Source organism: Ambystoma mexicanum, chromosome 6q (assembly GCF_040938575.1).
Source record: "Ambystoma mexicanum isolate Mex_15411 chromosome 6q, UKY_AmexF1_1, whole genome shotgun sequence".
NCBI lineage: Eukaryota > Metazoa > Chordata > Amphibia > Caudata > Ambystomatidae > Ambystoma > Ambystoma mexicanum.
The window spans coordinates 1,608,129,631-1,608,142,594 of record NC_090937.1 but is presented as its reverse complement, the minus strand read 5'-3'; the positions used below and the strand labels follow the sequence as shown (position 1 = coordinate 1,608,142,594).

At 45.6% G+C, this 12,964-nt stretch overlaps 1 protein-coding gene across 1 annotated transcript in view; it reads left to right on the top strand.

Annotated features, from left to right (window-relative positions):
* LOC138515385 (plasma kallikrein-like) overlaps positions 1-12,964 on the top strand; it is a 98,160-nt gene that overhangs the window by 36,596 nt on the left and 48,600 nt on the right. The window contains exons 2-3 of the mRNA XM_069630246.1: positions 216-293; positions 4,813-4,960. Of these exons, the coding sequence (XP_069486347.1) occupies positions 236-293; positions 4,813-4,960 (206 nt within the window). The 5' untranslated portion in view covers positions 216-235. The remainder of the gene's footprint in view (positions 1-215; positions 294-4,812; positions 4,961-12,964) is intronic.

Sequence of the window (12,964 nt, the reverse complement as noted above, 5' to 3'; positions counted from 1 at the left end):
TGTCTGTTTAGCCATTATAACTGTACAACATGGAAGATGGATGGCTGGAAGGTTTCCAATTAATCATACCTACTGTTACTGCTCTGGCCACCCCTCCAGACCATCGTTGTTCTGCCTGCCATGCCATCACAGAAGGGGAAATACCATATGCTAAGTGTGTGTGCAGCCAGGAGTCAAAAGCAGACACTTACAAAGAGAAACGTTCTATCTTGCAGCCATCTTCCAGCACTGCGCCATGTGGACAGCTGCCATCCCCTGCCTCCTCCTGGCCTTCCTTTCACGCACCATCTCTGGTAAGCAAACCCATTACTCAATCTTGAGCCTGGGCTTTGAAGTCATGGATTTTGTCCTGGTGGGTCCTAGTTCATGAATGAATGTTCATGTGTTGCTCGGTTGCTGTTGTTGGGTGGGAGAATGTGTACATATGGGTATCCCCTCTCCCAGGGCTGGTTCTATCCTTTGGCTGTTACCCTGCTCATCATGACACATTCACAATTCCGGGATGCTCACCCTTTCCTGCATTCTGATCTGCTCTTCATCTCACATCTACTCTTCCGGGCGGCACACTTTTCTTCTGATGCAGATCCGCTCTTTGAGTAACATACACTCTCCCAGGGCTGTGCCACATTTGGGGTCGCAACCTGGCTCCTCGTGTCACATTCACTCTTCCTGACTGCATAGCTATCTTCTTTCCGATTCCGCTCCTCATAACACATGCACTCTCCTGGGCTACACACCTGCACTCTCCTGGGCTACACACCCATCATCGACATCCAGATCCACTCCTCATATCACATTCACCCTCCTGGGCTACACACCCATCATCGACATCCAGATCCACTCCTCATATCACATGCACCTTCCTGGGCTACACACCCATCATCGACATCCAGATCCACTCCTCATATCACATTCACTCTCCTGGGCTACACACCCATCATCGACATCCAGATCCACTCCTCATATCACATTCACTCTCTTGGGCTACACACCCATCATCGACATCCAGATCCTCTCCTCATATCACATGCACCCTCCTGGGCTACACACCCATCATCGACATCCAGATCCACTCCTCATATCACATTCACTCTCCTGGGCTACACACCCACCATCGACATCCAGATCCACTCTTCATATCACATTCACTCTCCTGGGCTACACACCCACCATCGACATCCAGATCCACTCCTCATATCACATGCACCCTCCTGGGCTACACACCCATCATCGACATCAAGATCCACTCCTCATATCACATGCACTCTCCTGGGCTACACACCCATCATCGACATCCAGATCCACTCCTCATATCACATGCACTCTCCTTGGCTACACACCCATCATCGACATCCAGATCCACTCCTCATATCACATGCACTCTCCTGGGCTACACACCCATCATCGACATCCAGATCCACTCCTCATATCACATGCACTCTCCTGGGCTACACACCCATCATCGACATCCAGATCCACTCCTCATATCACATTCACTCTCCTGGGTTACACACCCATCATCGACATCCAGATCCACTCCTCATATCACATGCACTCTCCTGGGCTACACACCCATCATCGACATCCAGATCCACTCCTCATATCACATTCACTCTCCTGGGCTACACACCCATCATCGACATCCAGATCCACTCCTCATATCACATGCACTCTCCTTGGCTACACACCCATCATAGACATCTATCACATGCAGATCCACTCCTCATATCACATGCACTCTCCTTGGCTACACACCCATCATCGACATCCAGATCCACTCCTCATATCACATGCACTCTCCTTGGCTACACACCCATCATCGACATCCAGAACCACTCCTCATATCACATTCACTCTCCTGGGCTACACACCCATCATCGACATCCAGATCCACTCCTCATATCACATGCACTCTCCTTGGCTACACACCCATCATCGACATCCAGATCCACCCCTCATATCACATTCACTCTCCTGGGCTGGCTACACACCCATCATCGACATCCAGATCCAGTCCTCATATCACATTCACTCTCCTGGGCTACACACCCATCATCGACATCCATATCCACTCCTCATATCACATGCACTCTCCTTGGCTACACACCCATCATCGACATCCAGATCCGCTCCTCATATCACATGCACCCTCCTGGGCTACACACCCATCATCGACATCCAGATCCACTCCTCATATCACATGCACCCTCCTGGGCTACACACCCATCATCGACATCCAGATCCACTCCTCATATCACATGCACCCTCCTGGGCTACACACCCATCATCGACATCCAGATCTGCTCTTCATATCACATTCACTCTTCCGGGGGCTGTGCTCCATCCTTTGGGTGTCATCATTCTCCTCATGTCACATCCACTCTTCTGGAGCTGTGCTCTATCGTATTGGGTCTCATCATGCTCCTCATGTCACATCCACTCTCCTGGGCTTTGTTCTTTCCTTTGGGTGTCACCATTCTCCTCATGTCACATCCACTCTTCGGGAGCTGTGCTCTATCGTGTTGGGTGTCATCATGCTCCTCATGTCACATCCACTCTCCTGTGCTTTGTTCTTTCCTTTGGGTGTCACCATTCTCCTCATGTCACATCCACTCTTCTGGGCTGCAGTCTCACCATCTAAATGCAGGTCTACTCTTCATGTCACATTGACTATCCCCGGGCTAGGTTCTTTCCTTTGGGTGTAGCGATACTCCTCTTCTGGACTGCATAGCCACCATCGTGATTTTCATCTGCTATCCATTTCTTATGCACTCTTCCAGGCTGCATAGCCATCATCTTGCAAAGACATCATCGGTATCTAGATCCACTCTATAAGTCACATAGACTGTCCTGGGCTGCATACCCATCACCTGGAACCCAGATCTGCTCTTCATGTCACAACCATTCTCCCAGGGATGCATAGACATCATCGGTATCTAGATCCACTCTTCAAGTCACATACACAGTCCTGGGCTGCATACCCATCATCCGGAACCCAGATCCACTCTTCATGTCACAGCCATTCTCCCAGGGATGCATAGACATCATCGGTATCTAGATTTACTCTTCAAGTCACATACACAGTTCTGGGCTGCATACCCATAATCTGGAACCCAGATCCGCTCTTCATGTCACAACCATTCTCCCAGGGATGCATAGACATCATTGGTGTCCAGATCCACTCTGCATGTCACATACACAGTTCTGGGCTGCATTCCTATCATCTGGAACCCACATCCGCTCTTCATGTCACAACCATTCTCCCAGGGATGCATAGACATCATTGGTGTCTAGATTCACTCTTCAAGTCACATACACAGTTCTGGGCTGTATTCCACCATCTGGAACCCACATCCGCTCTTCATGTCACAACCATTCTCCCAGGGATGCATAGACATCATCGGTATCTAGATTTACTCTTCAAGTCACATACACAGTTCTGGGCTGCATACCCATCATCTGGAACCCAGATCCGCTCTTCATGTCACAACCATTCTCCCAGGGATGCATAGACATCATTGGTGTCCAGATCCACTCTTCATGTCACATACACAGTTCTGGGCTGCATACCCATCATCTGGAACCCAGATCCGCTCTTCATTTCACAACCATTCTCCCAGGGATGCATAGACATCATTGGTGTCTAGATCCACTCTTCAAGTCACATACACAGTTCTGGGCTGTATTCCCATCATCTGGAACCCAGATCCGCTCTTCATGTCACAACCATTCTCTCAGGGATGCATAGACATCATTGGTGTCTAGATCCACTCTTCAAGTCACATACACAGTTCTGGGCTGCATACCCATCATCCGGAACCCAGATCCGCTCTTCATGTCACCACCATTCTCCCAGTGATGCATAGACATCATCGGTATCTAGATCCACTCTTCAAGCGATGCATAGACATCATCAGTATCTAGATCCACTCTTCAAGCGATGCATAGACATCATTGCTATCTAGATCCTCTCTTCAAGTCGCATACACAGTACTGGCGTCATACCCATCATGGAGATCCCAGATCCGCTCCTTGTCGCATCCACTTTCCTAGGGCTGTGCTCTATCCTTTGGATGTAACCCTGATGATGAAGTCACATTCTTTCTTCTGGGCTGAAAACTCTTCATCGGAATGCAGAGGCCCTCTCCATGGCAGATCCTCCTACCCCCCCCCCGGCTGTGCTCCATTTTCTAGGTGCAATACTAGTTATGATGTCACATCATCCACTCCATGCTCCATTCCCATATCCACCTACAGACCTTCAGTTTATGTCACACGCACTACCCCGAGCGGCATCGCATCTTCAGCGTGTAGATCTGCTCTTTATGTTTCCTGTTATATCTGGTCTATGATGCCATCCCTTCAGGTACATGCAGTGTACCCTAGTCACTTGCAGCAATTCAGTCCATTGGGGGCTCATTAGGTATGAATCTTTAATAGGTAATCATTATACATGTATTATTATGGTGCGCTTGGAAAGAATCAGTCTTATGAGGTCAGGACTTAGGAATGACATATGTCTTTGAAATCTTTGTTATGAGCCTTGTTCTCTAGTTGGCTTTCAGTCCTTGGGTGGCAGAATGAAGCGGTGTGCAACCTGCAGACTAAAAAGAAACATGGCTGGAGAATCAAGAGAGCACTGGGACATATCTAGAAGCAATAGCCACTGAGGCCCATATCATGCAGTAGTCTACATGAATACTAATCCAGAACACCCATAGACTAGAACAGAAGAAGACATGGCACTAGTGGGCAGGTTCTGAAAGCCTCAGTATTGACATTGCCATATGAGTGTCTCCTTGGATGTTTCAGGGGACCTCTTGCCCAATGTGGCATTTCCTGGGAATGATGTGGAGAGGATATCAGTTCCTGACCCCGAGTACTGCCAGCTCGCCTGCACCTTCCATCCCCTGTGCACAGCCTTCACCTTCTTGTCCAAGAATAACACTCATGACCCCAGGTAATGAGCACGACAATGCATAATGGGGCCTTACAAAGCATGCTGCCCTGCATAAGTGTGTTTATATTTATAAACTCTGAAAAGTAACATCTGTTGCACCAAAGAGCTTATTAGCATTGTTTGCCAGTCACTTCCTTTTACTTCCTGTTAGAACAGTGTTATGAAGGACGCTCCTTGGGACATCAGGTAGGTTGGTTGATCACAAGTTCCTTTTTTCAAGATGCATCAAGTAGTTTCAAGGGAACAAGACAGGAACCCATGAACCTTGCAGGAACCCACTGGCTCCCACCACCCAGGCTTGCATCTCTTCAACTACCCGGGTTACAACCTCACTCACACACAAACCTTTCAGACACTCCCACAGCCTTCTCCTGGTGACCTCATACATTCCATACATCCAAGCAAGAGCTATAGAACCAAGGATGTTCCTGAATGCTACGTTTTGGGTTCAAAGAGATCAATCCACACCGAGGTTGCGGGGCTCCTCTGTATATTGCCTGACTCTCATCTCTATTTCTGGTTAGTAGTGCAAGACCATTGCTGGTATCCAGGTGCTGTAGCGGGTCCGAACTGAGAAAGCTGACGACAAGTTGACCACAATTTGGCTCATTAAGAAGCAAATACTTGTGTCTTTAAAATTCTAGAAGTTAGCGGATTCAGAGATGCCCTTAAATGTGTAGGCATCTTATTTCGGAAAACGGAAGCACAAACTATCAATGCTCTGCTGCGGAAACAAGTTCAGCGGATTACCGGAATCAGCAAACAATTCCACCAGAACATAAGGACCAAGTTGGTCCATATCATTGACTTTATTTAGGCAGGAAAACCACATGTTGAGAGGTTTAGAATTTAAGAAATTAAACAGCAGGGTGTTAATTTGAACTGGTTTTCTACTGTCAGCCATGGTCAAGATGAAATGGCTGCTGAAATGTGGTCCATGCTGGAAGCAGTTAGTTTGCTTCTTAGTGAGTCTGAGCAGCACAGAATGACAACGGTCCAGGCAGCTAGAGATTAAGCTGCTTACGCTCTTGATTTGTTATCGGTTACGCTGATATTGCTACGCTCTTGATTTGTTATCGGTTATGCTGATATTGCTGTCTCGATGAATATCTCATTTTATTGCTATTAACCTTTGAGTATATGGAGATTTTAGCTTTTTGGTCGTCTGTTTTTAGTTTTAGTTTTTAGCCTAAGTTTGATTGTAAATGATGAAATTGGTCGTTGTTAAATAACCTGTTTTCTTATACGGTTAAATGATGAGGTTACAATGATTAAGTTGCCATGAAATGTCGATTATTGTCATCATCATTTGTGTAAAACTCTTTTGAGTTAAATCACAATAAAGATTATCATTATAAGCTGGTTACTTCCTGGACTCCTACCGAAGGTGACCGAAATTGAAGCTTCCAACATGAAGCGTGAAGGTGGCAAAAGCACGAACATTCGATTGAGGACATATGGGCAAAATAGTTGTCAGATGAGTCCATCAATTCCCCTACATTTTTCACCCTCTTAGCACTAGACCTGCACAAGCTTCTAAACACAGTGGGTATTAGGTCTTTAAAGGATCTGCAATGATACAAAAGGGAGCCTGGATCTTGGCTTTAGAACAATTTAGCTTTTAACGATACCTGCCCGTCCAGATATCTACGGCAGCAACAAAGGAATAGAGCCTTTTACACGCGTCATCTGCATACATCATTAATACCAATTCCAATGACTGCATTGATTTGAGCAATGCTTATACATAAACATTGAATAGCAGAGAAGCTCACACCAAACCATGAGGAACTCACCACAGTAGCGAGGTGCATTCAGATGAAAAAGGCAGTAAAGACATCAACATGAAGAAGAATTTCCAAGTCAAGGCCAATCCTCCAACAGCGAAATAAATCAGATGTGATAGAAGCAGTTGGTGGTCGATAGGGTTAATGGCCTCTGAAAAACCAAATCATTTCACCGCGCTTGTAAGCAAAAAGCCTGAGGCTATTGGTACTAGTTGCTGAATCCAGTGCGTTCCTAACCAAAAGCCAGCCCCATTAGAGTGCAGAAAGTCATGTGACAGCACATACAGCTGAAGCTGTACAGCCGCCACCTGCTCTCGTATCTTCTCTGAGGAGGGTGGAAGCAAAATGGGTCTAAATTTACAAGGATCCAAAGCTCTAATTTAATCAGCAGCAGATGTGATCATTTTGGCTGTAAATTCCATCCAAAGGGGAACTTATTCATTAGTGTAATGACTTCCGTTAGGGACTTAGCCTTATGTGCCATTCAGAACTGCCAAAGATTGAGCAAGGTTTAAAAGGAGTCTTAGTACAACATGGTCAAACAAATCGATATCAGTCCGTGTTTGGGGATCTCATCCTCAAAATACCATCTTACCGAGTCACGTAGCGGTTGAGAGGGGCCTTATGGGAGGTGCAACGCCCAGCGGTGCAGCCCAGTTATATATTAAATATTGCTTCCAATGAGTTCGCTGCACACTAAGTTTTTCTTTTTAGAAGAACTGATTGGGTGGAATGCATTATAACATAGCATTGATGGTATGCATTGATACCGGTAAGTAACTGTATAGAAAGGAGGCTTATGGAATGTGGATTGCCAGCCACGATGTGCTCAGAATAGTTCTTTAGAATTCTGTGTGAAATGTATTTACTTTCGGTTTTTAAGAGTGAGCAAATCATACACCAATGGGATGAACCCAAAAAGTAAGCCTTTGATTATGATAAAAAGGAGATGTCAAACTAGTAAGAGAGTCGCGGTTGTGCTCTGGTGGTGCCCAAAGCTTTCCTATCCACCCAATGTTAAGCAATGCCTCAATGTCCAGGGAATTTATGGTCGTTGAGAAAAGGACCTAAAAAAGTCTTGACCACTTGAGAAAAGTGCATTGTAAGAAGGCAGCAAACCCCAGCCAAGGAGAGAGGTCAAGGACAGTAGAGGACCTCATTGGAGCCAGCAAAAATGCTTGATGCACTTGACTTTATGCAGCTACTTGTGTTCCTGAGATCGTGGTCTCAGTGTAGAAGAAAGTTCCGGCAGAGGCCCAGACGTTCAGGCGCAGGTAAAATGCAGTTGTAGTAGTCATAGTTTTATATGTATTTATTTATTTATTTATTTATTTATTTATTTATTTATATGCGGAAGGAACAGTGCTTTTTTTATCACAAAGGAACATGCAATAGATAAGAAGTCAGAATTGACTGGAAGCAGTAAGCTTCTTACAATATAGTGTGTTTGAGGGGCAATCTGAGAATGAGGTAGAGGAAGTGAAGAACAGAGGCAGATCAGAGGCGAAGGAAAAATGTTAGCCAGCAGGCAGATGAGACGTAGGCTAAGAGGACCCTCTTGGAGGCGAGGAGGTAGGCTTTTAGTTTTCCATGTGGACTGTTTCTCAGATGTCCGGGGGTAGAGAATTCCATGCAAGTGGAGCAAGAAGAGAGAAAGAGCGGAAGTGAGAGGAAGACCCGGGAAGGCGAGGAGCCCCAAGGGCCGTTGTGGAAGCACAGCATTGATTACAAGAAGGTGTGTAGAGTTGGATAGAGGAGGATAGATACAGTGGTGCCTTACAATGCATAGATTACGGAACCACGGGGAGACATTTAAATCTGTACCTGTTTTGCATCATCAGCCATCCAGCCTGATGACGGTATGAGAAAGCAGGTGTGCAGTGAGGGAGTTCAAAGAGAGTCCCGGCAGCGAAGTTAGTGATCTTGTTTTGATACTGAAAGCATAGCTGGGGAGACCAAAGAGGATGCTGGCACAGTAGTCCAGTTTAGAGAAGACAAGTGGGGCTAAGAGATGCTTGGTGCTGTCTGATTTTTCTAATATTTAGGAGGTTGAGGCGAGCTACTGTTCCAGTTTTGGAGATGAAAGTAGAGAAGGCATGAGAACGGTCATAGATGATGCTGATGTTTCAAGCTGAAGAAGAGTAGGTGAGAGTGTCAGGTGAGAACTGGATAGGCAGAGGAAGACATGAGAGAGAGCTTTTGGCTGGGCCAAATAGCAACCCTGTTTTGGTAGAGTTTATCATCAGAGAGTGCAAAGCCATCCCATATATAATGGTAGAGAGACTGTTGGAAAAGTTAATAGAGAGATCAGAGGAGAGTTCAGTAAAGGAGATGTGGGTGTCATCCACAAAGAGTTGGTATGAGAACCGACAGGAGAAGATTAGAGCCCCAAGAGCAGAGGCGTACGGTGTAAAGAGGAGCAGACCCAATACAGAGATGTGAGGAGCACCAAACGTTAGACGAGTCAATTGAGAGGTGTTGTTGTTCCAAGAGACATGAATTGGCAAGGTGCCAGGTAGGATTAATTCCAGGCAATGGCTTGGTCACAAATCCCAAGAAGAAAGAGAGTATTAAGGAGATTCGAGTGATCGACAGTGTCAAAGGCAGCAGACAGGTCAAGGAGAATTAGTATAGAAGATAGGTTGGAGTGCTTAGCAGAGACAATGAAGTTGGACACATTCATGAGAGCAGTTTCCGTAGAGGGACAGGATCGGAAACATGCTTGTAGGGGGACTGGAAGGTTGTGGATGTCTAGTAAGACGGTTGAACACAACCCTTTCTGAGCACTTTACAGTAGTGTGTAAGAAGAGACACTGAAAGTTAGCTGGTAGGTTTGGGTCAGTCCCTTGCTTTTTTATGAGAGGGATGACCGTGGCTGTTTTGAAAACAGAGGGAAAGCAAGTGGAGTCGAAGAACAGATTGAAGAGTTCAGTGAGTTGAGCGATCACTAAATGGGCAATAGGCTTGACTAGCTGTGCTTTTGTGTTGCAAGTGATATGAAGTTCCTGGTGGCTACTAGTGCCATGCCAATGAGAAATGGAGTCCAGAGTTGAGCAAACCGACTCTGTCTTCTGAGTCAGAGGAAAGAGATCTGGGGTTGTTCCCTTTGGTGTTGGAGAGAGGTCTGGACTGTGCATGTTCTTGCACTACTTCCATCCATCACTTTTGTGGGTAAAGTTTGTCTCACTTTGTGAGAGAGGGTATGCCAGGACATGGGTCCCTTGCTTGCTGCGCCATAGGGAACCAAGCTGCACCTCACTGAGGAGGCCCAACAAAGCTGAAACATCTCTGGGATTGCTTGTGTTTCCGTTCAGAGGGGACCTGTCCTAGCAGTTCATTGGTTACAGTACCTGACTGATTTGCATATGGCTGAACCCCTTTTGCATTGAGACAGACGGGCTAAAAGATGGTGATGTAGAAGTTTGCCCAGAGCAATGCCAGTTGTTCAGATTAATTCAAATCCTTCCACCCATCACTTTTTTGCTTGCACTACTTCAACATAGGAGTCTAGAATAAAGGAGAAGACCCTTCGTCTTCCTTAGATGAGTTATTCTTCCTGCTGCTTCAGGACAAGTCGCAACAAGTGATCGAGTTATGGGGCAGACAACCCTACTGCTGGCCTCACTTCAGACACCCTACAGAGTCAAACATTTAAGAATGTTTCCGCACATGCAAACGTTCCAGGGTAAATACACAGCATGTTGATTTAGGAGTGAGCCCCAGACACTCGTTCACGCATCTGGCCAGACCCGGCTCTTCTGGGGTTCCAAGATGGGCCCACTTAAGGCTGTTATCATACCTGGCACACCCTTGTTTCCATGCTTATTAGGTAAACACAGCCTTGTTCTAAAGTGTCACTGGCCTACTGAATTAAGGTTTGTATTTTGGCAGGAATTTGCAAGGAAAATGCCTGTCTTCCGTGAATCTGAAATGCAACAGTGTGCAACCTTCTAAACTTACAAACAGCTGCTACCAACCAGTGAGCAGAGGATGGCACTCTGCTTGAGGAAACAGGGTCCAGGCTAGCTTTGGGACACCCTGACCAGGGAGTCTTTGGAGCTCCCGGGCACTCATACACTGAGTTAGATCACTGTGAGGCCTTTGATTGGGGCTGATGGAGAAAAACAGATTGGTGACCTTTGATGGAAAAATCCATAATGACAAGAGTCTGACTTTAATTGGCACTGTTATCCTTACGGGTCTTCAGGGTCTAAGCTGGTTTGGAGAGTCCACAGCTACAACATGTGCAGTTGTCCAGACTCTATAGTCTAATTCCCAAGTGCGAAGTGGATCTTTACACACTAAAATGATGTTGATCTGTTTCTCAAACAGGTTATGTCGTTCGTAGTCAATCATTGCTTTAAGACTTTGGTGCCACTATTATCTCAAGACATAAGTACAAGATCAATAACTATACACACCATAGCAGTGCATATGGTGATCACTGCCCAGGCTATTGAAGGTCCATGCATGTTGCTAACATGTCAAGGTTATGGATAGGAGACCCCCCTCGAGCAAATGACAGTGCCCAAAAGAGGGGAGCAATGTGTTGAGCAGACATAAGACCCTTTATCTAGTGCATAATATGAGAGGGGCCTGGACATTGCTAAGAGACTTGTACCTACCTATTCTAAACACACACACATTCAAAATGGTCTCTTGCCTCTATAATCTCGGTCGTTTAAGTTTCCTTATTAACACATGTGCTGCTCTGTTATTGTACGTTCATGTTTGCTCATACCATTGTACATACATGACTCAAATCATACACTACCTTCCCCTCTCCAAATATAAAACAGAATTATATAGAACACCAGTGTTTAAAGCATTACAATTATATATGCAGTGACCATGTATTCCAACATCCATCTAATCTAATACATAAGTGCTCGCCTATGGAATCGTGAACCGCAGTCTATTCCTCATTTTAGTGAATGCTGTCTAAAAAGTACTTCTCATAGACAGTTTACTTTACATGTTTCGGCCCTATGCATGCTTCAGGTCATTCCTCAGGGCGCCAATGCTACTTTTGTTCAGTTTTGCAGTCTGGGATAATCATTGTATTTTGACTACCATACTACTCTTAATGTACTGTAGTTTACCTTTAGTGATGGGGGATTGACTCAGACTGGGACTGGCCTATAGGGCAATGCCCGAACAAAGAACGGAAAGTGCTAGTGAGGGCCAGTTTTTTAGGCAATCTGAGCCGGTTTGATAAGTTACCTCACCTTGTGGCTAGTAGTTTTGACCAGAGTTACTGAATATTCTTTAAAATGTACAATTTGTTGAATCACAGTTCATCAGAACCTCCCACTTGGGCGCTACTCAAATAATCTATCACCAGAGGTAGGAATTGCGATTTGCAACTGTGGGTCACGTTTTCATTGGTACCCGAGACAGTTGTATGCCCCAGTCCGACCCTTGTGGCTGTTCCGTTGGCAGATCAGCCTGGATAGAAACAAGGACAGGCATAAACTTGGGCCACTTTTACTGAGCAGGAGAATTATGTATGATGATATCAATACCATGTCATGGCAATATTGCTGCAGCACAGCTCTTAATAAGTAAACACATAAACGAATGATGTGAAAGAGGCTAGAGGCCTTTTGCAGCCCCTATCTTCCCTCATGATATGCGAGCACCCAGTACCCAAGGAGATGCCAGCCACGCCCCTTCAATGGACATTGATTAAACTTTGGATGGCAAGGTAGAGTGAAAACTCTAGAAGATCCAGTCCACAGATGCATGTGTGATTATAAGGCACTGGAGCTCTTGGATGGATTCATTCCCTGAGCCACACATTGAAGGTCTGAGGAGTCTCTAAGTGGATAAACCAATGTATATTAAGAATGCAAATATTATGTCTCTGTGATTCCCACTTACAGGACTAGCTGGAGCTTCCAGTAGAGAACGCTTTGAAGCACTTCACCTGTGTGTAAGCGCTATATAAACAATCAATCAATCAATCAATCTATCATCTGAAATGATACGACTGTACAAGGTGTAGGGCTAGTCCTCTGTGCCAATTTGCAAGACAAAAGCGTGCAATTTCCAACTTGTCCTAAAGAATTGCTGTACAAACACCAATCAAAAATCAGGCCAAGAGTGAATTGCCATGTTTAAAGAAAGCAGCTTTCAGCATAATGTTTTTATGGACCTTGGATCGTGAAGAGTGGCAGCCTACAGCAGCCTAGAGCAAAGGGATTGCAGAGCCAGA